Source organism: Oryza glaberrima, chromosome 5 (assembly GCF_000147395.1).
Source record: "Oryza glaberrima chromosome 5, OglaRS2, whole genome shotgun sequence".
Classification (NCBI taxonomy): domain Eukaryota; kingdom Viridiplantae; phylum Streptophyta; class Magnoliopsida; order Poales; family Poaceae; genus Oryza; species Oryza glaberrima.
Window position 1 is genome coordinate 14,305,373 of NC_068330.1, and position 26,230 is coordinate 14,331,602.

The 26,230-nt window shown below is 40.5% G+C and overlaps 3 protein-coding genes across 7 annotated transcripts; 2 read left to right on the forward strand and 1 right to left on the reverse strand.

Moving 5' to 3' along the window:
- The first annotated feature begins 960 nt into the window (after positions 1-960).
- On the forward strand, positions 961-13,686 carry LOC127772588 (uncharacterized). 5 transcript variants are annotated; one of them, XM_052298527.1, is made up of 11 exons: positions 961-1,237; positions 1,842-1,959; positions 2,555-2,651; positions 6,401-6,507; positions 6,748-6,870; positions 7,074-7,227; positions 7,520-7,580; positions 7,700-8,064; positions 8,158-9,766; positions 9,980-10,411; positions 12,877-13,686. In XM_052298527.1, exons 1-10 carry the CDS (start codon positions 1,107-1,109, stop codon positions 10,221-10,223), a joined length of 3,009 nt encoding a protein of 1,002 aa, XP_052154487.1. In that variant the 5' UTR covers positions 961-1,106; the 3' UTR covers positions 10,224-10,411; positions 12,877-13,686. The 5 variants fall into 5 exon arrangements, with proteins under 5 accessions (XP_052154487.1, XP_052154486.1, XP_052154488.1 ...); XM_052298526.1 differs by lacking the exon at positions 12,877-13,686 and adding an exon at positions 10,599-10,824; XM_052298528.1 differs by lacking the exon at positions 12,877-13,686 and adding an exon at positions 10,599-10,824 and having other exon boundaries at positions 6,751-6,870.
- Positions 13,687-16,510: 2,824 nt separating this feature from the next.
- Positions 16,511-22,733, forward strand: LOC127773576 (pentatricopeptide repeat-containing protein At3g62470, mitochondrial-like). The gene is made up of 3 exons (XM_052299683.1): positions 16,511-20,441; positions 21,656-21,833; positions 21,939-22,733. The coding sequence occupies exon 1, from the start codon at positions 16,576-16,578 to the stop codon at positions 18,463-18,465; it is 1,890 nt and encodes a 629-aa protein (XP_052155643.1). The 5' UTR covers positions 16,511-16,575; the 3' UTR covers positions 18,466-20,441; positions 21,656-21,833; positions 21,939-22,733.
- Positions 21,275-24,182, reverse strand: LOC127773577 (uncharacterized). The gene is made up of 7 exons (XM_052299684.1): positions 23,895-24,182; positions 23,652-23,723; positions 23,176-23,243; positions 22,091-22,208; positions 21,917-22,000; positions 21,736-21,843; positions 21,275-21,649 (listed from the first exon to the last, which is right to left on the reverse strand). The coding sequence occupies exons 1-7, from the start codon at positions 24,075-24,077 to the stop codon at positions 21,566-21,568; spliced, it is 717 nt and encodes a 238-aa protein (XP_052155644.1). The 5' UTR covers positions 24,078-24,182; the 3' UTR covers positions 21,275-21,565.
- Between the last annotated feature and the right edge of the window lie 2,048 nt (positions 24,183-26,230).

Below are 26,230 nucleotides of genomic sequence, written 5' to 3' on the forward strand. Positions count from 1 at the left end.
ATATAAAACTTACTAAATTTTGGCAAGTTGACAAAATTAACAAAATTTTGGCAGGAATTCTTATGTATTTACCAAAGTTTGACAAAAAAAAACTAAATGTATGCATATTTTTAACAACTTTATATAAAAAAAAGGTATGGCTTGAAATGACATCAATCTAAACAACCCCTTACATTGACAAAGGGTAAATTGTAATCTATGCAAGGTGAGGGATAGCCCTTTCTTCTTCCTTTTTTTTTACTTTATGACCTAAACAATATCACAACCTTTGTTATATTTTAAATTCTTGTCACGATATTTTTGTAATTATTTAAATTTGTATCAAAGAAAATGATATTCCCCCGTTTCATAATGTAAGTCATTCTAGCATTGTCCACATTCATATATGTGTGTCTAGATTCATTAATATCTATATAAATGTGGACAATGCTAAAATGACTTATATTATAAAACGGAGGAAGTATACAGTTTAACCTAATTCCACAGTAAGTCACTAGAACCTCAATTGCATTTAAGGCTTTAAGCCCAGCCCATCCACCTCCTACTGAATGCAATTGCCCAATGCATCATAGGCTTTCTTCTTTTTTTCCAGTACCATTATTATTACGATTTATTATTATTTTTCTCCCTCCCTATGTCGAGCAAGTTTGCGGAGTACGTTCAAAAAAAAAGTTTGTAGAGTAACAAATATAAACTACATTGTCTCATGATTTTTCACACGTCATGTGCATTTATACGGGTGAATGTGCATATTTATGCAAAGCATCTGCTTATGTACAGTGTTTCTCGCAAACAAAAATGATCTTTTTTTTATCTCAATGATTTAAATTCCATATTAAGAAAAATTTGATATAATCAAATTCCACAGCGAATCGATATGTAACGGGAAAAAAAAAAGGACATAAACGATGCAGGAAGCCCCTCTCTCTCTCCTGTTCCTCCTCTGCATGCGCTCCTTCCTCTTCGCGCACATCCCCCTCCCTCTCTCTCTCTCTCTCCTCTGCATCCGCGCGCATTGCTCGATCGGCGAGAGGGGAATCAATCCTGAGAGTGAGGGAGGGGAGGAGGTGGTGGTGGTGGGGAAGGAATTAATCGATCGATCGAGGATGCAGCAGCAGATGGCGGCGACGGTGGAGGAGCAGATGATGGTGAAGGCGATCAGGGAGGAGCTCCCATGGGAGAGCCTCCCCAAGCGCATCCAGGCCGCCCTCGTCTCCAAGGACGACTGGCACCGCAGGTATAATATCTATCTACCCCGCATTCCATCCATCCGCGCATTAATCCCATTTCTGCTCGCAAGTTAATTTGTTCGGTTAGATTATGGGGATTTTTTTTTCCTTTTCTTTTTTGCTTGGAGATTTTGGGACGCAATCTGGGGTGTTTGGGAATATGAATGGGCGAATGATCTGATTAAAGTATTTATATATAGGAATGTCAATTAAATTCTTCAAGTCATGTTCGTGGTTAATCAACCGAAATGTTCATTATCCTAATTCCTCAAATTATCCACTATCCGGGATTGTCACCGACTTGTGTAGCCCATGTGATGTCGCCTACCATTATCATCTGGGTTTGGCCTGTTAGTGTGAGTGGGCCTGGGTTATCAATGGTACAGTACCTTTGATGGAAGCCACACAGGGCCCAACTGCACCAATTCAGCCATCCAAGGTAGCACAAATGTGGAATGGCATAATCTTGTTAGATAACTCAGGACAATTATTTTTGGTTTCTGACCTAGTTTCAGGATTTTCAGAGTATTGTCTTGCATAATGCATTTGGGTGTTTCTTAAAGATGTATGCCTGATGAGTGATGACCAGCTTCCTAAATACATTGATGGCAGGATTGTAGATTATTGCATACGAAAACGATTGCCATGGACCTCCTGTTTCGCGCGCAAAATTTGCAAAGAGGGAGAATACTATGAGGAGTTGATGCGCTATCTCCGCAGGAACCTTGCAGTATGTTGCTCAAATTTCTCTCAATTAATTAGAACCAGCATTCAGAAGTAGTGGAGAAACACCTTTTGCATCTCTTTGTTCTCATACTTCAATTTGTGAAATGGTATGTTTTGACTGATTTCATATGCAATATACACTTGTTGTCATTTTTGTTAATAATTTTTTTCTTTGGGTTGTATTCATGCATACCTCCCGCAGCCATATTAACAATTTGTTCAACTAGCTAGGAAGTAATTGTATTAGTATGATTGACTAGTTTTTTTAGAAAGCTTTCATGACAGCTACATTTTGTTAAAATGTTTTCTTTGGGTTGTATCCTTGTATACCTCTTGTGCCCATACATTAACAATTTTTCAATTAACTAGGAAGTACCCCCTCCGTTTCATAATGTAAGCCATTCTAGCATTTCCCACATTTATATTGATGTTAATGAATCTAGACATATATATCTATCTAGATTCATTAACATCAATATGAATGTGGGAAATGCTAGAATGACTTACATTGTGAAACGGAGAAAGTAATTTTATTACTAGGCTTGACTACTTTTTCTAGAAAGCTTTCATGACTGCTACTTTTTATTAATTTTTTGTAGTTATACCCGTACCATCTTGCAGACCACATCTGTCGAGTAATGAGGATATCACCTTTCAAATATTACTGTGATGTGCTTTTTGAAGCTATGAAGAATGGTAACTGCTTATTAATAGAAAGCAAAGCATCTCAGGCCGTGTTTAGTTTCCCGCCTATTCCCAACTTTCCATCACATCATATCACATCAAAAACTTTCCTACACACATAAACTTCCAACTTTTTTCTAAACTCCCAACTTTCTTCAAACTTCCAACTTTTTTCAGGAACTAAACACACCCTCATTATAACATTCCACCTACTTGCATCACGTACTTGCTGATTGACATGCTGTTATGCAATGTCCACATTGACTCATTTTGAATTTTAGATACATATATTCTACCAGAAACAAAGCTCCATATGTGTGACGTAACATGCACCGCTGTTTCTGCATCAATATCTAAAATTCATCTATCCAAATAGTAGTTTTGATTTCTCACTCATAACTTATACTACTAAAAATGTTTCTGTTCACCTTGACAACTACGTAAGCTTGGCTATAGTTTCAGTTTCTACTTGATTGTGAATTTTAATCAGCTAAAAAGTTTATACTATTTAAAATGGTTTCAGTTTATTTATTTATTTATTTTTTAGAAAAGGTCATAGACCCGGCTTTTTATAGAAAGCCACATAGGCAGTGTTCCAGCTGGGGACACCAGCATACATCGTAGCATCAAGACATAGAAAAGCAGGAGCCAACAGGGCTAGCAAAAGATCGTGACAACTCTACTTAGACCATCAGCTAGCAGATTAAAAAGCGGGAGAAAGAACCGTAGCTAAAGAGCCTATCAGTATGAATATCAAAGTCTGCTGTTCTAGCAGCCAGCCAACATCACTTATCAAAGGGACTCAAGACATCAGGAAACTGTCCAACACCCGTCCTCTGCGGTTTCAGACTTGACGCAACTGACTTGATCCTACCCACCATTACTTCCAGCTTCGGCACATCCTCAGGTTGACAGAGCTTCCTCCACTGCAAAAGATTAGAAGCAATTTGGAAAGCCAGGGTTAGTGGGGAGTAAAGCAATCTATCTCTGAAAATCATATTATTTCTAGTCAGCCACAAATTCCAGCAAACAGCAGCAAGCATACTCATACAAACTCTAATGGAGGAAGGGTTAGTGTCACTACTGCACAAAAGGAAAAAATCATCGAAACAGCGAGGAATTACATTCCAGTTCAGAACATCTCTACAAATACACCACATTAACCTAGCCATGTCACAGTTAAAGAGAATATGATTAGTTGATTCTAAATTCCCACAGAGTTGACATGACTCAGATCCCTCCCGTTTTTTCTTTTTCAATTGTTCAGCCGACTGAATCCTATCTCTAAGAGCTAGCCATAGAAAATGTTTGATTTTCGTAGGGCATGGACTTTTCCACATATCTGAATTCACCTCCCTCAAGCCCCTAAAGGTCAGAGTTCTATACATCGATTTGGTTGTGTATCTCTTGGTTGTTGCTAATCCCCAAAGCAATCTGTCAGCCTCATCAGTCACCTCTAAATCATCAATGATTTTTGTTAATTCCCCCCATTCAGTCAGTTCCTCAGGTCCAAAGGATCTTCCAAAAGAGAAGCACTCCAGTCTCCTTTGGGCTACATGGGACACCATCACCTCTTGTTGATTACAAATCCTAAACACAGCTGGGTACCTCACACTCAAGGGACAGTTGCAAAACCAGGTGTCTTTCCAAAAGTAGACATGAGACCCCTTACCAATTTTCCATTCAGCCCCCAGGTTCAACCACTTTCTAACATTGAGTAAGCCTCTCCAGAATTGGGAGCCAAAATCAGACTTACATTGAAACACACCTCTCTCTTGCAGATATTTTCTTCTGAGCACCTCTAAACACAAACTCTGATCATCTGATTCAATATTAATAATCCATTTTGCCAGGAGGGCAATATTCATCTTTCTGGTTTCAGTAAACCCCAAACCTCTAAAGTCCTTTGGAAAAGTCATATCCTCCCACTTGACCATATGGTATTTTCCTTTAAGTTTATTACCAGCCCAATAGTATCTATTTCTTATCTTGTCAAATCTCTGATGTACACCCTCTGGTAGCTGGTAGAACCCCATAGCATATGAGGGTATGGAAGAAAGACAAGCATTGATCTGGACAGCTCTACCAGCATGAGATAGGTCTCCAGCCCCCCAAGTACCTAGTCTCTTTTCTAACTTCTGCCCCAAAAACTTGAAGTCATGGTTAAGGATCTTGTCTGGACTAATGGGAAGGCCCAAGTATTTCATAGGAAAACAACCCACAGGACAATTAAGCATTTGGGCAACCCTCAAAGTATCAATCTCATTCATGCCCAAAGTAAACACTTCACTCTTGTGAAAGTTGATCTTAAGACCAGCCATTTCTTCAAAGCAGTACAGAATAAATTTTGTTGCCACAATTTGTTTATCCTCATTAGCAATGAACAAAACAGTATCATCGGCATATTGGAGATGGGTGATCCCCCCAGGGAAAATACTAGGAACTAACCCTTTGAGAACTCCAGCCCTTTTGGCACTATCAAACATTACAGCTAGGGCATCACTAACTAAATTAAAGAGAAGGGGAGAGAGAGGATCTCCCTGCCTGAGGCCTCTAAAAGTTCTAAAAAAGTCAGTCCTCTCCCCATTGATATTTACACAGACTCTACCTCCCATCACACAGCTTTTAATCCAGCTAATCCATTTAGTAGGGAAGCCTTTCCTCTCCATCACCTCTATGAGAAAGTCCCACCTCACTTTGTCATATGCTTTTTCAAAGTCAATTTTCAAAACAATCCCCTCTAAATTTCTGGTTCTCATCTCATGCAGCACCTCATGGATAATAACACACCCCTCAAGGATAAACCTTCCTGGGATAAAGGCTGTCTGGGTGGGGGAAATGACATCATTTGCCACCTCTGTCAATCTATTGGTTACCGCCTGCTGAGAAATTTGAAACAATCATTCAACACACAAATAGATCTGAACTGCTTAATGTATGTGGGATTGCTACTCTTTGGGATCAGAGAGATAACACCAAAGTTCAACCTCTTAAGGTCCAGTTCTTCATTGTGAAGCAAAATCAGCATCTCATAGAGGTTATTTCTTACTTGGGGCCAAAAAGCTCTATAAAAAGGTACACTAAAACCATCTGGGCCAGGTGCTGTATTTAGCTTGGTTTCTCTAATTATTTTGTCTAATTCCTCAATCTCAAAGGGTCTGATCAGATGTTCACTAGCTGCATTTGATAAGCAAAAGTTATCTCTCCAAACCTCTTGGGAAAGATGAATATTAGAAGGAGGGTCAGCTCTAAATAAGGATTTATAGTATCCTACAATGTGGTCTTTGATTACTGACTTAGTTGTTAGTTCTGTGTCTCCATCCCATAAGGAAGTAATAGTACATCTCCTCTTTCTTCCATTGGCAACCCTGTGAAAGAACTCAGTGTTTCTATCACCCTCAAGGATCCATTGTTCACCACATCTCTTATGCCAATAGAGTTCCTCCATCTCATAAATGTGTTCTAGTTCATTTTCCATCTCATATCTCTGATTCCAGTCCTCAGAGGATAACTCATCTGACAAAGCTTTCCTGATTAAAATGGTTTCAGTTTATACCATTTAAAATGGAGGAACCTTTTGTTCTCTTCACAATACGTTTCTGATTCTAGCTTGTAATATGTGGTACCTTTTGAGTTTATATATTGCATTTATTGATATATGGTTACTATACAACAATTTTACAATCCGTTTATCTTCATCATGGAGACTTATGTTTTGTGCGCACCTCTTTATATTTGTATATTGTTGATAATACTGGCAGAGCAACCATATGACAGTATTCCAAACTTCAGTGCTGCTGATTCCCTGAGGATCACAGGTGTTGGGAGAAATGAATTTATCGATATTATGAACAAGTGTAGATCAAAGGTATCATTACCTTCCATATCATGATCTGTCGTCTATGATATTATTGGTTCTTATATTCTTGCCAGGGTACAAGATTTAATTAGTGAATCCACGGGAATATTTTAGCATTATTACTGTGATGTAGGAATGGACTGTAATATTTGAATGCAGCACAAGTGCTTATCGTATGTTCAGAAAATGAACATATCTAGCCTAGTTTCTCGCTGTTATATTTTTATTTGTTCCACTCGTTTATGTCAGAAGATAATGTGGAAGCTGAGCAAATCAATTGCGAAAGAGCTGCTGCCAGCACTCCCTGCGGACCTAGCAATAGAACCATGGTGGGGAGTTCGGTTTGTCAACTTCACATTGGAAGAGTTTAAGGTTAGGTTCATCAGTGACAAGTTTTCTTTGTGCAAGGATATTGTACTTTTAACAGAATGATATAGCGAGTTTTTTTTTTTTTTTTTTTTGTGGTTCTCTTCTTACCATGATGGCATACAACAGTGTTAGTTAAACTTATTTCTCTCTAAGATTCAAAAGTACCTTGTTCTTTTTTGGTAATTGATAATATTACTTTACTGTAGAGGCTTTCAGAAGCAGAGGCATCAGCAATAGATAAAATATCAAAGGACGAAGATAATTCCTATGTTCTATTTGATCCGAAGGTTATAAATGGTCTTTACAAGAGAGGAATGGTATACTTCGATGTGGCTGTTTATCCTGAGGACCGTTTCAGAGGTATGGTTTCGGAGAAATCTATGTCATTACATACTTATGTATGATTTCTATTATTATGGTTTAGCATAAAATTGTTGGAGGATTGGCCTATAATTCAATGGCACAGTTGCTTCAAGCTTGTAACGGTAAACTGCTGATAAGTACAATATCAGTTAGAAACCTATAACATCCTTAGAGGCACTAACAGTGTGTGTATATTGAGGGTATTATTCTGTAGACACGAAACTACAACACAGCTCAATTCTCCCTAAATGCCAATTGGTTCAGTTCTGTACTTGTCCTGTTGTTTCAGTATCAAGGCTTGAAGGTTTTGTGTCAAATAAGGATCAGTCTTACGAAGATCCAATTGAAGAGTGAGTACTTGCCTTGAGTATTCTTCCACACAACTGAGCTCCATTCCCTATTAAACTATAGTGCATTGCAAGAATCATCTGTAGCTATTAAAATGATTTTACGCCTTTCTTGTTTGCAGGCTACTATATGCTGTATTTGTTGTATCAAGTGAAAATGCTACAGTTGCTGAATTGGCTAAAACGTTGCAGGCTGACCTGTATCAGCTTCAGGCAGCTGCATCATTTGCTTGTCGACTGGGTTGGGCTGTAAAGCTTATGGATGCAGACTCCATTCTTAGAGATTCAAATGGATCTACAATACCTAGTAATATTCTTACTGATGATGACGAAGGTTCACTTACGAGTATCAACTCAGAAAGGTCAGGTCATGCATTGCTCACCAGTGATTCCGATGGACCCAGGAGAATATCTGGGGCTTCTTATGTGGGTTTCATTGTTGATGCCAATGTAACTTCGTACTTGATGATGGGTTCATTATCTCCAGGTTATATTCCATTTGTTACTAATTTTCTACTTCTAGGCAGGGAACTGTTCAATGTCATTGATTGGTAATAATTTTCTCCCATACGTATCACAGGTCTGAAGTCTCATGCTGTGACACTATACGAGGCCGGAAAGCTTGGTGATTCTTGCATTGCTGATCTATGCAAGGACCTTGCTAGTTTAGAAGGAAAGAGGTTTGAAGGTGTGCTCCAGGAATTTGCAAATCATGCTTTTAGCCTCAGATGCTTCCTTGAGTGTTTGCTGTCTGGAGGGACATCACCAGATGAAGCTATTGAACCGAACAGCCAGGAATTCTGCCTGCAGGAGAATTTCTCCAAAACTTTATCCAAGGAAAGCATTGATGAGGGCATTAGTAATGTTGTTAAGAGTAATGGAGGTTCACTTGAAACCGTCGACACTGCAGATACTGATCATCATAATGAACTGTCACAAGCAGACCACCCAATGGTTGACTCAGATGTTGCAGATGCGAGTACATCATCACCCTCAAGTACTGTCTCTGAAAGTAAGGAAAGCACAGACAAAAATGATTCTGATACGAGCAAAACCCCTCTACCAGATGGATCAACTGACAGTAGTTCCTTGTCGAAAACTAAAAGAAGTTACCGGATCAATATTCTTCGCTGCGAGAGCTTGGCTTCACTGTCCGCAACAACACTTGAAAGATTACTTGTCAGGGACTATGACATTATGGTGTCTATGATTCCTCTTCCATATTCATCAGTACTTCTACCCAGCACTGCCGGCCTAGTACATTTTGGTCCACCTTCTTACTCTTCCATGACACCTTGGATGAAGCTTGCACTGTATACATCTGGGAGTTGTGGCCCAGTATCTGCTGTGTTTATGAAAGGACACCGTTTGAGGATGCTGCCTGAACCATTAGCCAGCTGCGAAAAGGCGTTGATATGGTCTTGGGATCAATCTGTGGTGGGTGGATTAGGAGGAAAGTTTGAAGGGAATTTAGTAAAGGGAAGCCTTCTGCTGCATTACCTGAACTCAATGACAAAGCATTCTGCTGTTATAGTGCAGCCATTGAGCTTAAATGATCTTGATGAAACTGGAAACCTTGTCACCGTTGATGTCCCGTTACCCCTGAAAAATGCTGATGGGTCAATTGCATCCACAGTAGCCAGCATGGATTTACCTGAGGAGAAAATATTAAATTTGTCTTCGCTATTATATAATCTGTCCAGTAGAGTCGAGTTGGGCACAGTTGGTTATCTTAGTTTAGTTAGGCTTCACAGGATAAGCAAATCCAATGAAATTTTCTCAAAGGATGAAAATTATGAGTGGATACCTTTGAGCCTGGAATTTGGAATTCCACTGTTCAATCCAAAGTTATGTGAAAAAATATGCGAAAGGGTCGTCGAGTCACACATGCTTCAAAAAGATGACCTCACTGAACATTACGAGGCAATGCAGAATGTGAGAAAGAGGCTGAGAGAACTTTGTGCTGAGTACCAAGCAACTGGTCCAACAGCAAGGCTATTCAATCAAAGTGGCAGTTCAAAGAACTCGCCGCGCCAACTAATCAACATTGTCAGTGGCAGATGGAGTCCATTTCATGACACAGTGGCGCCAACCACTGGAGGATCCCCCCGTGAGAATGACAGACTGAAAGTTGCAAGACGGCAGAAATGCTTCACTGAAGTTCTAAGCTTCGACGGGAGCATCCTCAGGTATGTTCTATACATAAAAAGAACTGCACCGCATAGTGTAGCGGTAAAGTGAATTAACCGTCCTTCCTCATCGGTTTAAACTTTTGGGTTGAACTGGCAGGTGTATCAGTATGCAACTCAATACATTGTTCTTGTGATGTATAGGTTAATATGATTCTTGTAATGTTAATTTTGCCACTGGATCATTCCATTCTAAATTTAAAACTCTAATAGGTCATACGCTCTCGCCCCTGTGTATGAAGCTGCCACAAGATCTGTCACTGAGGACCAACCCACCACACCTGTAGCAAAACCAGAACCGGATGATGCAGACACCAAAGATGTGGTCTTACCTGGAGTCAATCTTATATTTGATGGAGCTGAGATTCACCCTTTTGACATCGGCGCCTGCCTCCAAGCTCGTCAGCCTCTCTCGTTGATAGCTGAGGCGTCAGCGGCATCATTGGCCATGAAATGAGAGATCCATCCCTGGCTGCAACTTTGTCTTGTTCATATGTTTATTTATACAGAATTGGGTCTTGGATAGGACGCTTATCAAAAGCAGGCAGTTTTTAAAGCTTGATGGGAAGATTTTGTCATGCCAAAGTGGTTTTTTTTTTCTCCTCCAAACAAGAAGTTTTCTGGATTATTTGTGATGAATGCCAGGTGAGGTTTTCTTACACAAATGAATCAGCTAATTTGCTGCGACATGACATGCTCTGTTGAGGTCTACTTGCATTAGGCAATAGCACGTTTTGATGCTTTCTGGTTGCATCCTTTGCTAGTTTCAAAAGTTGTTTTTTCTTATTCAAATTGGTATTTGTGAATAACTCAACTTTTTTCTGATTTGCAGACTAATGTTTGGAGGGATCACTTTAGATGTTTTTCTGTACTTAATTTTCCAACGTAGGATCCTAATTAACTGTATAGTTCATGGTAACAGGAATTGTGCACATTATCATTTGATATTGGTACGATAGAATACAGATATAATTTGCACAAAAAAGCAATCATGTATGGTCAATATGTAATTCTTGAAATCTGACTGCCGTGATCCTTTTTTTTTTTATCTGCTCAATCCTGCCACGTCCATTTTGCTCTCTTTAATTTTAAAACAAATAACGAGATGACTGCTTGCTAAAATCTCTCAATTGACGGTTTCCATCAATGCTTGAGAGTGTTTTTAATTACATGTTCCTAATTTATACTCCCTCATTTTTTTTTCACGTGCCCGCTTACCAAACTACTCAAAAATACTTTTTTTCGAAAAAAAAAATCTAATAGAAAAGTTGCTTTAGAAATCATATTAATCTAAATTTTAAGTTTTTATAGCTAATATTTAATTGTTAATGCACTAATAAGCCAACCTATTTTACATGCGTGAGATAGAAGTTCATAACCTTCTCTCCCTCCCGAACACCACTATAAAAAGTAGACATCCAAGCCTACATGAGTTTATGAAATGGAGTTGTACTTTTTTTTTTTTTAGAAACAGTACAAATATAGACGCTATGCTCACTTCGCCAGTAGTACCATTTCTTTGGGTGAAAGCTTAATGTATGCTTACCAGCACAATGTATACCTGGTTACCCTGTTACTTTGTGCTTGCCACCTGGTTATGTAAAATTGGAATGTAATTTTATAAGGTTGATTTGAGTAAAGCGACCTTTATTTGGTCTCCTTTGAAACACGGGAATCTTATAAAAAATAAAAATAAAAAATAGCAAAAATCTTCCATTTTAGTTGGACATATAGATACCGAGTTGGCCTGCATTTGACAAACGATAAAAAAGATTAGACCCATAGCTTTGATCCCATCCCGTGCAATTAAAATGTAGGAAAAAAACATAATTGCTAATCTTCTTTGATAGAAATTTAGAGTGAATTTCCTTCAAATTTTGTCACATGTTTGCTCTATCTGGTTAGATTTTTTTTTTAAAAAAAACAGCTTAGGCAAGTGGGCCTTCTATTTATCTCAGAAGAAACAAAGTACAAGTTGCCAAATGGTATATATGATTTGTATAGGTACATACTCTTATAACGGTAAATAGGCTTACTGCCATGTCAAGATATTCTCGCTAAATAGGCTTCAAAATTTCAGCAAGCGCGGAATATGTTGCATACTTGTTATATGAAACAACCATTCTACTCCCTCTGTTTCAAGTTACAAGACGTTTTGTCAAAGTCAAACTACTTTAAGTTTAAACAAGTTTATAGAAAAAAGTAGTAGTATTTTTAACCTAAGACAAATTTATTATGAAAATATATTCAATTATTAATTTGATGAAACTAATTTAATATTATAAATATTACTATATTTGTCTATAAACTTAGTCAAACTTAAAATAGTTTAACTTTGACAAAAGTCAAAACGTCTTATAAACTGAAACGGAGGGAGTACTAGTCAAGAAGGCTGCTATGGTCTTCGGTGTTGTTCATTTGATGATGCAACTTTGTGAAGGTTTCATTCCATACATCACAGTGACCGAGCACTCAAAAATCAGATGTTTAGCGATTTTCAAATTCTGCATGCACAGCTAATAGGAATAGTTATTTGGCCACCGGCCCCTCACATGCTTGGGTTTTGTGGGCCGTCAGAACAAAGTCATCTCAATCGGGCCTAAATTAACATTGTTGTAGATGTACTCGTACATACATAATCGAGGTGTATATACCTATAACCTGTCACCGATGACACTCATCTGTGACGGGCACACTGTTAGGTCCGATTGAAATTACCTCCTATATCTCAATCGGGCCCAACTACTAAGCCCGTCAGCGATGAAGAACATTGGTGATAGGCTCCAAATAAGGCCCGATTGAGATGAGGTTAACGCCCGTCACCGATGATTCATATCGGTGACAGGCTTTTATTTATGCCCGTTAGAAATCTCGTTTCTTTGGACCGATTGAGATATATTTTGCACACTATAAATACTCCACCTGTCTGTTGTCTGACTCCCACAGTTCACTATTTTGGTGGGAGATTGAAGGGAGCGAATTTTTATCATTTTTTTCCAAAGAAAAGCAGGAAAATCATGAAAATAAGTAAAAAGTTACTAATAATTTCTTATTAATTTAGTAGTACTTATTTTATAAGATGTTAACTAATATTTTGTTCATTTTTGCAGCGGTGGATCGAAGTTGGATGTATGCGACTACTTTGAAGCGTCATTGCAAGTAGTATAGAGATGGCGCATTAAGTTTTATGAACGCTGCGGAGGAGGATAGGAAAAGAAGAAACAACAAATGCATGTGTTATCCATGTAGAGATTGCAAGAATGAGAATATGTTTGAAAGCAGAGTGGACGTACACTCTCACTTCATACATCGGGGGAATTCATGAAGGGATACACATATTGGGTGAAGCATGGAGAGTAAGAATCGGGAAGTGGTGTAGTTGCAGACAAGTGGTGCAGACAATCATGAAGAAGGAGATGAAGATGAGCATGGCATGTTTATACCATCTCCATTGGGCGGTGAAATGGTTAATGTAGACCCTGATCTGCTGCAAGACATGTTACGTGACGTCGAGGACCCAACTTACAACGAGAGAGATTCCACGAAGTTCAGCAGGTTGGTTAGTGACTCGGAGACACCTCTATACACCAGATGCAAGCCAAAACATACCAAATTGTCAGCTACCTTGAACCTAATGAAGCTGAAGGCAAGTAGTGGATGGGCATACAAGAGTTTTACAGAACTTTTGGGAATATTGAAGGCCATGCTTCCTGAAGAGATCACATTGCCCGAGACGACATATGAAGCAAAGCAAGTTCGTGTCCCCTGGGGTTAGAGGTCCGTAGAATTCACGCTTGTCCATACGACTACATATTGTACCACAAACAATATGCGGACTTAGATGTTTGTCTTGTCTGCAAGGCTTCTTGATACAAGCTAAAGAAAAGTGTGGGGGAGGGAAAGAAGTCGAAGCGAGGTGGTCCGGCGAAGGTTGTGTTGTATCTTCTCATCATTGATCGTTTCAAGAGAATATTTGCCAACCCCAAGGAAGCAAAGTTAGTATGTTGGCATGCCACAGAGAGAAGGAACAACGGTTTGCTAAGACACCCTGCGGATTCGATTCAATGGAGGAATATCGATCGAAAGCACAAAGACTTTGCTGCCGACCTCAGAAACATGAGGATATGTTTGTGTACGGATGGCATGAATCCTTTTGGAGACATGAGCAGTTCTCACAACACTTGGCCAGTTCTTATTGCGAACTATAACCTCCCGTCATGGTTGTGCTTCAAAAGGAAATATATTATGTTGTGCTTATTAATCCAAGGTCCGAGGCAACCCGGCAATGATATCGATGTGTTCTTGGAGCCTGTTATCAATGATCTTGAGATTCTCTAGAAAGAAGGTGTGGAAACTTAGGATGCATATGGTCAGGAGAACTTCAAGCTATAAGTTCTATTGTTATGCACCATTAATGATTATCCCGCACTGGGTAATCTTTCTGAACAAACCGTGAAAGGAAAGAAGGCTTGCTATGACTGTATGGAACATACACGCAGTACATGTTGACATAATCATCCATGACGGGCAGTTTTAAAATGCCCGAAAGAGATATAGTCATCTGTGGGCTCTAAATAAAGACTGATAGAGATATAGTCATCTGTGACGGGCTCTTGGTGTAAGCCCGATAGAGATAAGTCATCCAAACCGGGACTATTTTGACTCAACAGGTAGGTCAAAACTATCGGTGACGGGCTGTTCCTTAAGGCCTGATTGAGATGATTAGTCATCCATGATGGGCTCCTACCTAACCTGGTTTGACTCGTATTGCTTGGTCAATCTTATCTGTGACGGGCTTTGTTGTTGGCCCGATTGAGATAACATCCATCCGTGATGGCCTGGTGCCCGATTGAGATATTTTCTCACACCAGTGACATTTGCTTAGTGGCGGGGGCCTTACCCGAAAGAGATGAGGCTTGAAGCCCGTTAGAGATAACCGATCCCGTGCTAGTGAACAATGTTCACCTAAGCCATAGTCTAGACAGTCTAGACCGTGCCTAGATGCTAGACAAACGGTTCTCGTCCATTTTAGAAGTTAAATTGCGAATTAGACTATTTAACCATCTAGTCAGTCAAAAACGGTCCTATACTAACTAGACCACACAATTAGAAAACATTGGGATCAGTGTAAACTGTAAAACTATCATTTAGACTATGGTTTAGGAAATGGACCAATGCATTTTTTGTGTGGCACGAGATGAAACTTTGTACCCTGCTCAACGCCCATGTGGCTTAGGGTTTTGACCCATTCCAAACGTTTCTCCTCTGCTCTAAGGTACTCACTGCCATAGATAGTTTCATCGTCTCCTTTGCTGATAATTTGTCACCGTCGACTTTGCTCCAACCTAGACCATGGGTCATCGTTCATCTGGCATCTAGCATCTACGTGAATACCAAATATAAACCAAACAAATATCTTGCACTTGGTAGATACTCATGTTCTCTAAGTTTGACTGCATGATGCCACCTCAATTATTCTACTAAATTGTATTTCATATGCTGACTTTGCACTATATTCTCATGGTTGTCCACTTCCATCTTATTGTGTCTTTAGTTTCTTTCGACGGCTGTAAGTTGGGCGTGCCAACACGCCATGTAACAAAGTATTCCTCGAGAAGGGCAGACGTCATGTTGTGTCATATGTCTTCAACCCATTGCTAATTGCATAAGACCTCAACTATTCTCTTCTTTCGGTGAGAGTGGTTGTATGGGTTCGGCTCAATATTTGTCCTTTAATTCATCTTGACTAAAAAACTTGCCACCGATTAGATTCATATACTCCCTCCGGGCTGATAATACTTGTCGTTTTAAATAAGGGTGAGGTCAAACTTTAAAATCTTTGATTATGAATCATTTTTAAAATATTTGTCTTTAGTTACATTTTAGTAGTACTAGATTCGTAGTACTAGGTGGTATCACGTCCCATACTAAGTAGCTACATTGGAGGAAGTATATGATAAATATCATGCCTGCAATTCTTTTTTAAACTTCTGTTGGAGGGATCCATCTCTTCTATTTGATAGAATGTATATGTTTTGATTCAACAAGTTACAAGTCATATAAGTATTTTTTAGAGTATGGAGCTGTAAAATGGCATGAAGTATTGGCAAGAAGCAACAGCTAGAACAGCGGTTGGAAAGCAATGACTAGCTCCCTTTTATAATTGTTTTTTTGTCAAAAACACTGTAGTTTAACTCTTCTTTATTGATTGTACCTGTGTAATTAGGTTCTACTTCTTCTGTTTCACAATGTAAATCATTCTAACATTTTCCACATTCATATTAATGAATCTAGATGACATCAATATGAATGTGGAAAATGCTGAATAACTTATATTGTGAAACGAATGGAGTAACTACTTATCACTCTTAGAGCAAGGATAATAATAGAGCTCACTTCCTACTATTAGCCAATCTTAAAGCCATTAGCTATAAGGTTGACTATAATTTTCTTCTCCTCTCTATATCTCTTACTTATACATTAGTTGTATTTGTTTTGAAGCTTGTGTTAAAGTAGCTCTGGTATGAGAGCCAACACCCTTAACTTTTTGTTACATCTTTTCTCCACATAAACTTATATAGTAGGCATATAGCTCATTCTACTTGCTCTTACTGTATTGTTATCGGGTTAAAAGAAAAAAGAGTATCTAATGCTACTTATACCCGCTAAACACAACATTGCGGATGCCTTAGGTATTTACAGCAAAGCACCGAAAAAGGATTTTACATTTTTACAGCGGAACAGTGGAAGACGGGAGGGAGGAAGGGGAACACCAAAATTCCACCGACGCAGTGGCAGGATCCCCGTCCATGGCCGTTAAGCCCAAACCCACCACCTACCTCCTCCTCCTCCCCTCCTCCGCCGCCGCCGCCGTCCATGGAGACCTCCAAGTCGCCGCCGCCGCCGCCCTTCTCCCCGCCGCGGCAACCCGGGCCGGCGACGGTGCTCCTGTGCCCGTGCGCGACGCTCCTCCTCCTCGCCCTCATCGCCTCCTCCATCGCCCTCACCGTCCACTTCCGCCTCTACTGCCACTCCCCCATCGCCCACCTCCTCGCCCCTCACCGCTGCCCCCACCGCATCTGACCTCCGCCGCCGCCGCCGCCTCGCTCCCTCTGCTCTCGCCGCTGGCATGTGGGGCGAGGTGCGTTTCCACCTGCTCGGCATCCGACGGCGACGAGGTGGAGGGGGAGGGGGAGGGGGGCTCGCCGGCGCATGCGGACTCGAGCCACCCGGAGCACGTGGGGCGGGTGTGCGCGGCCATCGCGGACGTCGTCGCGGCGGGCGCGGGCGCGGGCGCTGACGCGAGCCTCGAGGCGGCGCTCACCGCGCTCTCGCCGCCGCTCTCCGAGGCGCTCGTCCTGGCGGTGCTCGACCGCTTCAAGCACGCGCACAGGCCGTCCCACCGCTTCTTCCGGTGGGCCGCCGCCGCCACCGCCGCCTCCGGCGGCTTCGCGCACACCACCATCACGTACTGCAAGATGGTCCACATCCTCGGCAAGGCGAGGCAGTTCCAGTCGATGGTGGCGTTGATCCAAGAGATGGGGAAGGAGGGCGCCCTCTGCATGGACGCGTTCAAGATCGCCATCAAGTCGTTTGCTGCTGCCGGTGAGATCAAGAATGCGGTCGGCGTGTTTGAGATGATGAGGACGCACGGCTTCGACGATGGGGTGGAGTCCTTCAATTGCTTGCTAGTTGCTTTGGCGCAGGAGGGGCTGGGGAGGGAGGCTAATCAGGTGTTCGACAGAATGCGTGACCGCTACGCTCCAGACCTACGGTCGTATACCGCGCTGATGCTGGCATGGTGCAACGCGAGGAATCTGGTGGAGGCTGGGCGGGTTTGGAATGAGATGCTGGAGAATGGGTTGAAGCCTGATGTTGTCGTGCACAATACGATGATTGAGGGGTTGCTACGCGGGCAGAGGCGGCCCGAGGCTGTGAAGATGTTTGAGCTCATGAAGGCAAAGGGGCCTGCTCCAAATGTGTGGACGTATACAATGTTGATTCGGGACCACTGTAAGCGAGGAAAGATGGACATGGCAATGCGGTGCTTCGAGGAGATGCAGGATGTTGGGTGCCAGCCGGATGTCGCCACCTATACATGCTTGCTTGTGGGATATGGGAATGCAAAGAGGATGGATAGAGTGACAGCCCTATTGGAGGAAATGACTCAAAAGGGGTGCCCTCCTGATGGACGGACATACAATGCTCTCATTAAGCTACTTACGAATAGGAATATGCCAGATGATGCGGCAAGAATATATAAAAAGATGATAAAGAAGGGACTTGAGCCTACGATCCATACATACAACATGATGATGAAGTCATATTTCCTTGGCGGGAGGAACTACATGATGGGTTGTGCGGTGTGGGAGGAGATGCACCGGAAGGGGATTTGTCCAGATGTGAACTCTTACACAGTGTTTATTAATGGGCATATACGACATGGTAGGCCTGAGGAGGCATGTAAATACATTGAAGAGATGATCCAAAAAGGGATGAAGGCTCCACAGATAGACTACAATAAGTTTGCTGCAGATTTCTCCAAGGCTGGGAAGCCTGACATATTGTATGAATTGGCTCAGAAGGTGAAGTTTACAGGTAAATTTGATGCGTCTAATGTGTTCCACCAGTGGGCAGAGAGAATGAAAAAACGTGTCAAGAGGAATGTCCCTAATCAGACTGAGAGCAGGACGTTCTAAGATTACCATTTGCCAGCAGAAATGTGGATCTCTTTGATGGTGGCTGAAATTTGAGGTGTTGCTCCTGCTTTTTAGGAGAAAGGTGCTAGTTGTTTTCTGTGTTGTATAGTAATGGTCCATGAAATATTAGTGTGTTTTCATGTGTGAACAAAATGATTCAGTTAATTATGATGTAGCCTATGGTAGTTTTATTTTAGTTCAGTCATGTGTTACGCTAAATCTTCATTCAGGAGTGCCTCTTCCATCTCTCTCTTGTTCCGTTAGTATATCTCAATAACTCATTATGCTGGATTATGCATCGTACCATGGCTTAGTCTGTCAGCCATATCGTTGAATTCAAGTATGTTGAGGTGCTTATGATTAAGCAATGCTGATGTGTACTCCCTCTATCCTAAAATAAACCAACCTAGATTGGGATGGGACATAACCTAGTACAACGAATCTGGATAGAGACATGTCTAGATTTGTTGTACTAGATTATATTCCATCCCAACCTAGGTTAGTTTATTTTGGGACGGACGGAGTAGGTTCTAAGGATGAAGATAGCCGGAACTTACGAGCCGCAACTCTGTGGTTCCATCCAGCAATTTATACTGCCTTTAGTTTGTAGTTAGCAAATCTCAATTGCGTCCAAATATTTTGTGTTCTTAATTCTGAAAGAAAGCTGTATATTAAGATTTATTTTGTTTCTCAAAATTGACCAATTTCCCTGCTTTGGGATCCTAATTCATTGGTAATTCTGCAGAGTAGAGCAAGTGCAGGACCAAGTTTTTTTGTGGTCAATGGCACTATTCCCGTATGAGGCATCTTGCTTTTTTTTCTCTTTTTTGACTAGCAGCAGAGCTATCTATATTGTAGAAATAGAAATGGCATTGTTCTGCAGTTTTTAGTTTTGGTCTTGACTGCAATTTGAGATGTGGTCGTAGCAAAGTTGCTAAGGTTTATTTTGCCTATGCTATCTCGCAGCAGCTATGAGCCTATGCAGATTTATTCCATGTGGTCCATGTTTGTTGATCTCTATTCTAGTTTAAAGGTGATTTGAGCTCTGTTGCAGTTTACTAATATGATCATTCCTCTTACTCCTGTGAGCTGAATCTTGTGATCTTGTCTACTTCATTGTCTGTCACTTGTCAGAAATTCCTATCAAAATACTGTAGAATGGCATTCTTTAGTATATGTCTATATACAAAGCGAATCACCCCACAACAAACCTAGTCTGGTTAGATGAGAGCTATTGCACCAGTCTTCACTGTCAATTGTTAAGATGTCACATGTTTGGTCCTGTTTATAGCTCATGCCTTTCTTGAGATTCTTAAAAACAATAAATGTTTGTTCCATACCACACTTCAACTTCTAAGTACTTTTGCATCATTACTCACTTGTTTGAGAGGTAGGCATGTTCTGTGTCTTATTCAAAAGGCTACTTGTTTTAGTGTTATGTAGTATGACTAAGTTCCTTGTTTGGTATCTTTATGTTCAATAGATCAATTATCTGGCTGTTTGTTCGCTTCGTTGCTATGCCATTGCATAAACAAAGGACCCAACATTGCCATATGTTTACAATTGGGGATAGATTTGTCAATTTTACTAAAAATGTTGTGTGTATTACAGTTTGCTGATCTGTTCACATGTGATCAAAGATTTAGCTCTGTTTCTGTGGTTCTTTAACGTGGAGTTGTCTTGTTGTGCCTTTCAACATTAGATGTGCACTGGTTCCGTCCTTTACTAAATGCTATTACAAATATGATTTGCGTGTCTAATTGTAGATATTTCACTGCTTATGAAAACTGCAAGCTCAGTACGTTGTAATTATTTGCCACATTTGTTTTATAAATCTGTTCCGTTGTATTATTGTGTTCCTTATCTGGCTTTATATTAGTCTCAGACTTTTCTACTGTCCCACAGCACATGGGAGACCTTTCTGTCTATCATGTGGTGCTTGATTCTAACTTGGCACTTGGTTGGTAAGAGTCAAGGTAATGTACAGTATTCAGTTAGCTAGCTCCTCTTAGTACTGTTACACCAAACATGAGCAATGCTCTTTGATTCTATTGTACTTTTCTGTTTGGTGAATTTAATTTATTCTGATTCCTACCGTCCTGATTTAAATTTAAACCTGACAGATATAACATGCTCACATTTCAACTTTTGTGATGCATGTGTTAGTATTTTTTTTTAGCTTTTACTCTTTGATTAATCTTTCAAGGACATTTGGTATGCAGGATAGAAAGAAAATAAAATAGTAATAATGCCATGAATCTAGCCTTTAGATTTATTCAGCTTAAAACTGAATGCTCTTGTCCTAATATTTCCTGAATTAAATTTACGTATGCGTTTTTTCAAGGAAAACTGCATCAGGTTGAAATTGACTTATTTGGTATAATGGGCATTATTTTAGTTCTTTGATGGTCCCTTGTACAGATAGTATATACGTTTGTTTTAAAGAAAATAAACACACCTGGTAACTGAAATATAATCTGGATTAGTGTAATGGATTTCTCATATTATTTTATATCAAGATAATGGGACAGCATCCATTCAGGATATCGGATTGCTCTGGCTTCTCAAATCTAGCTGAGATTTTACGAAAGACGCATGAATTGAATCCTGCTTGTCTCATGACTGATGCAACCTGTTTCTTTCAAGTGTCATGTGTGGGTGCCTTTTCAATCTGATCATATCTTGGGCTTCTCCAACTGCCAGTGGTAAAATTATCTTTTAGATTGGATGAACAAGATTAGGTACTTTATTTTCTCAATTTTATCTTAGTTCTGTTAGTGTGTTAGCTTAGTTTTCTGTAAATGCTGGGTTTATACCATCTTGACACCAATACTTGGTCATGACAAACAAATTAAGAAAAAAGAAAAAAGAAAAAAATAGTCTTTTTCTTTTGTTGCAATCTTCACTTATTTGAACCTTCATTCATATTTGAGGCGTCCATGGCACTGGTAAGTCGAAACTGTATCAGACTGCAGATTCATAGTTTTTACTATGCTATCTACAAATATACTAAAAGTTTACAAATGTTGTACATATTCCCCTCAACACATATTGCACATTCCTGTGACCTTCCAATGTAGAAGCATTTAAGTTCATTTGTTCAGTGAACATTAATTACAAGCTGCTGGTGCTGCTCCTGGCCACTCATACTGTGCAAGTTTGATGCGTTTCTTCTCCGTTGATCCTGCAGAAACAGAGGAAGAGAAGGTATCATGACTGCGGACTATTATGCTCCTATAAGCCATTGAGCAGAAGTCAGTCAAGACTAACCTGAAGCAGCTGCAACCGAAACTGTCGTTGGCCCTGCTGAATCATGCGGACCATCCGCATGATAGCATAGAACGGCAACAAGATTCCAGCAGCCCGAAGTAAGAACATCTGCAATGCAACATTCCCCAGTTAGTTAATTTCAATTGATCAGTTTACTCCTCTGTTGAGATAGTGAACTCACTGTGACAAGGCTGAATGCACAGTGATCCGCCGCTTCAATTGTCACCACTGCAATGAGATGCCACACCAGCAGCATAATGGTGAACTGCACAAGAATCACAGATGTATCAGAATCCAGGAGACACCCTGAACGGCCTGCCAGACAATGGACAATTTCGCTTCAGCTGTCTCATACCGTTATCGTCAATGATCGGCACCATGAGGAGCAGTCTCCATTACCCGTCTGCGCCTCGGATCCTGCATACTGCTCCTGATCCTCCTGAGAGAGTTCCTCAGGGAGCATCTCCTCGTCTCTGCAAAAGAAGGCTCTGCATCAGGCAGTGTACCGAGTTGGCACATGTGTCCCCCATCTAATCCGATCTGGTGGTTGCAACTGTTGAAACCTTGCAGCAAGATGCAACCCCGGGTGATGATGTGAGTGTGACTAAGGTGGCCACGTTAGCTGGAATGCTGGATGGCCGGGAAGGTGGATTTGTGCATTGACACCGTGTGATTTGGACGCACGCTCTTGACAGGACGCCTCACCGATGCATCCACAGCTCATACTTCACGGTTTGATTTGGCTGTCTATCTGGTCATTTTTGGCATGATGCCCTATTGTACATTTTTGTTCAGATAATGGCATTTCACACAGCCTAACGCAATTGGTCAGTGTAGTTCTGTGTGGAAATGTTGCCAGCTGAAGCTTCTTTTTTTTCTCTCTTTTTATATTTTGTTGTGATGGTTCTGTGTGAAAACTGAGCTGCAGCTTTATCTCTGTAATCTCATTGGAGAACCACTAATCAGGCCAATGTAATATGCCAAGATGCATTACTGCATTTCTTGTCTTGTATTATTGATAGATCTTAACATCTTAAGAGCTGTCACCGTGTCATTGTGGTCCCTAGTTTGGAAGGTATACTTGCCTTGTTGGTTGGGTCCTGTGGCTTATCTAGGACATCTTGGGGGATCTACCTGAGTGGCCATCTTAACATTAATAATGGCTACACAGATCATCTCATCAACCACTGGTTGTTAGTATGCTAATCCTGTCTCTCATTGCATGACTGGTTGGTTCCTTGGTTGAAAACAGAGTGTTACCTACTGATTTAAGACTCCGTTTAAGGGCATGTACAGTGCTACATTACTGGTGTTGACAGTTCACAGTTGCATGATACTACTAGCCAGATAGGCTTAGATTAGAAACACCTTATCCTAAGAGCATTATCTTAATGATCTTTTCCTATCAGAAATTGACAATGCAAGAGATGGAGGAGCTACCTGACAGTGACTGCCGTTTCAACAACCTGCACTTTCTTGGGAGGGATGGTGTAATCTGACTCAAAATTCTGTCAAGAAAAGCATCTTGTATTATTAAAAAAACAGGATTATGCATGAAAAATCTTTCAGAATGTCTTATTTAGGCGGCTAGTGTAATAGTTTATGAAAGGTTGGCAGAAGTTTACATTTTGCACAAGAAAAGTGCACTTTGCTTATGATTAGAAGCATTAGCTAACTTTCTTTAACCCCAAAGAAATCTGTTACTTTATCCTCTAAACATAATGTTGCACAGCTACACATAATTACAAATCATAAATAAACAAGAAAAAAGGAGCTAGCTGTTTGGCACCTTTCCTGCACAAATTTCACCTTTCTAGCTAACCCCAATAAAAGTGGCTAGCTGTTTCACATTATACACGAATAGGTCATATGGTACACTAATGATCAAACACAAACTTTCACAAAGAAGAGCCTACCTGGAGGCAAATCTCACAGAGTGTGCTCCCCTTCTCATCACACCACCTCTGCACACATCCCCTGTGAGCATACTGCACATGCACAAATTAACAAACACAAACCATAAACACATCATTTTAGCCACTAACAAACTAGTAAATTAATCATCACAAGAACCATATCATGCATGTAACAACTACAAGAAATGCAGGGAAGGATCATGGATGGATGATCACTTGATCAGCTTGTAACTTTGTACCTACCTTGAGAGAGCCAGAGCATCCACAGGGGGACTCAATTGCAGCGCACCACTCATCCTCCTCCTCATGGCAAATCCTGCACTGCCTCAGCAGCGAGGACGAGGACGAGGACGATGACGAAGACGAAGACGAAGAAGAAAACGAAGGAGAAGAGGAAGAGGAAGAAGAAAGCTCATGCTGTTCCATCACTTCCTCTCCTCCTCAATTCCTTCCAATACCTTGCTTTCTTGGCTGCTCAATAAGATATGCTCTGCTGCTGCTTTCTCTCACCCTCTCCCTCTTTTCTCCATGGCTACCAATGGTGGTGTTTATATATGGCAGAGAATAACACCAAATGCAAGCAGTCACCTCATGGAAAGAGGAAAATCCAAGTGACTGTGTCATGGGGCCCACCAGCTACTAGTCTATGGGCCTGTTTGGGGGAGCTTTAGATTCTGAGAAGCAGCTGTTTGATAGTCAGCTTCTGAGAATCTGGAAAAACTCTGAAACCCAGCTTCTCCAGCTTCTGGCTTCTTAGTTCATTTTTCAGAATTTGTAACTATAAATTCTTAGAAGTGTGGACTGTTTGGGGCATCTTCTAGCAGAAGCATCTTTTGGGAAAAACTGCAGCTGGGACAAGCTCCCCCAAACAGGGCCTATTACTACTACCAACCATTTGTTAAAGAAAAAGATAAAACCTTTCATTTTGTTCCTAACTACTGTCACCTTTTGTCATCTGGTATTCTCATCTGCCATTTATCATGAGCCTAACTAATGCACGTTCGCCTTGCTCGTTAGGCGCGTAATCTTTGGCTTTCAGGATAAATATTTTGTATTTATATATATATTTCCAGCTGGTGGATAAGTATTTTATCTTTAATTTCTTTTTTTGTTTACTTGAGACGCCTCAATACCTAACTAATAAAAAAGGAGTCAATGAAAGAAGACAATGAAAGAGCCAGTAACGGTCGCAATAATCACTAGAATGCCACGTCATGACATGATGAAACGGCAGAGATAAGATAATCCACTCATCCTTTTGAGCACAAGCATTCCCCTTTTGCAAATGCTTTTGTTTCCCTTTTTCCTTTCCCACTTACATGGAATTGCAAATATTCTTTTAGGACTTTTCCTAATGTGTTCTTTCCCTCAGTGTCTATAAACCGACAAAAGGTGTAATATATATACTCCCGTAGTCCTAAATATACTTTTATCTTAATTTTTTCCCTTAAAATATAGTTATTTCTTCACAGATTTATTATAACAGCAAAAGTATGTATTTGTCAACAATTCTGCGAAGTGAGTTGCAAAATACTCTATGATAATGCATTAGCTGGAATTTTGTTCATATCTTTTAAGGTAATTTGGGTTAATTGATTTTTCAGGTGGTCTTTGTTAAATGCGATTCCCTAAATCTAGTGGAATTGTTGTAAATGGTCCATCTGGGTCATCGCTCAGAAAATAGAAGTGGTCCTGGGACAAATTGAGGAGATTGGGTAGGAATTTGCATAGCTGGAAACTTTCATTCGTTCCTGTTCTTGTAATGAGACGGCTCTCATTTATTTGCAAAGCAAGCCTAGAGCGATGGACAATGGTCTAGTTGGTTAATTAAACCAGAGCAGAGTTCACAGAACCGATGAAAACCGCTTGATATTCGTTAGTTTCCAGATGATTCACTCCGGCTCAAATCTAGAAAGCGCCAGGTAAACCGGTCTGTTCAAAAAATTTCAAAACTTTTGGTGAAATGTGTTCAAATTTCACTGGATTTCGCCAGTTTTCCAGTGGTATAATCTCATCAAACAATTGTGAAGCCATGCCCATATGGATAAGACAGACAATGAAGAGCTCCCTTATTTATTCCGCAACAGAAAAAAAAAAGAGGGAAAATTCCAGAAAACCTCATGTTTTACACTACTTTACATTTGAAAGTTTTTCACCCAAAAAACTTGCAAACGTTTATTAGATAGTCTCTTTTCTGAAATTTACTTTAAAAAAAACAAGGAGAAGAAGAAGAACGGGCCGGACATGAGCTGCGAAGACCAGCTCCAAATCGGTGCTGCTTCTGGGCCTAGCCAGGCCGACGGTCTCTGATATGATCAGCTTTGGATCGGAAGTTGCTAGGTTGGGCCAAGTTGATCGAGGGTGCTTTCTAGACCTCTTCCATGGACCTTTTCTATTTCACGGTGAAATTGAACCATTTTTCATAGTTCTTTCTTCTTTCTTTTTTAAGTCGTGGCAAAATTTCGAAGTGCAACTTAAAAGTTCACAGTAAACAAGTACAATCATCTAGGGGTGACTCAAAACTTTCTATTCGCTCAAACTCGAGGTCTTTTTTTAATTTTTTGGACGAATGCACTCGA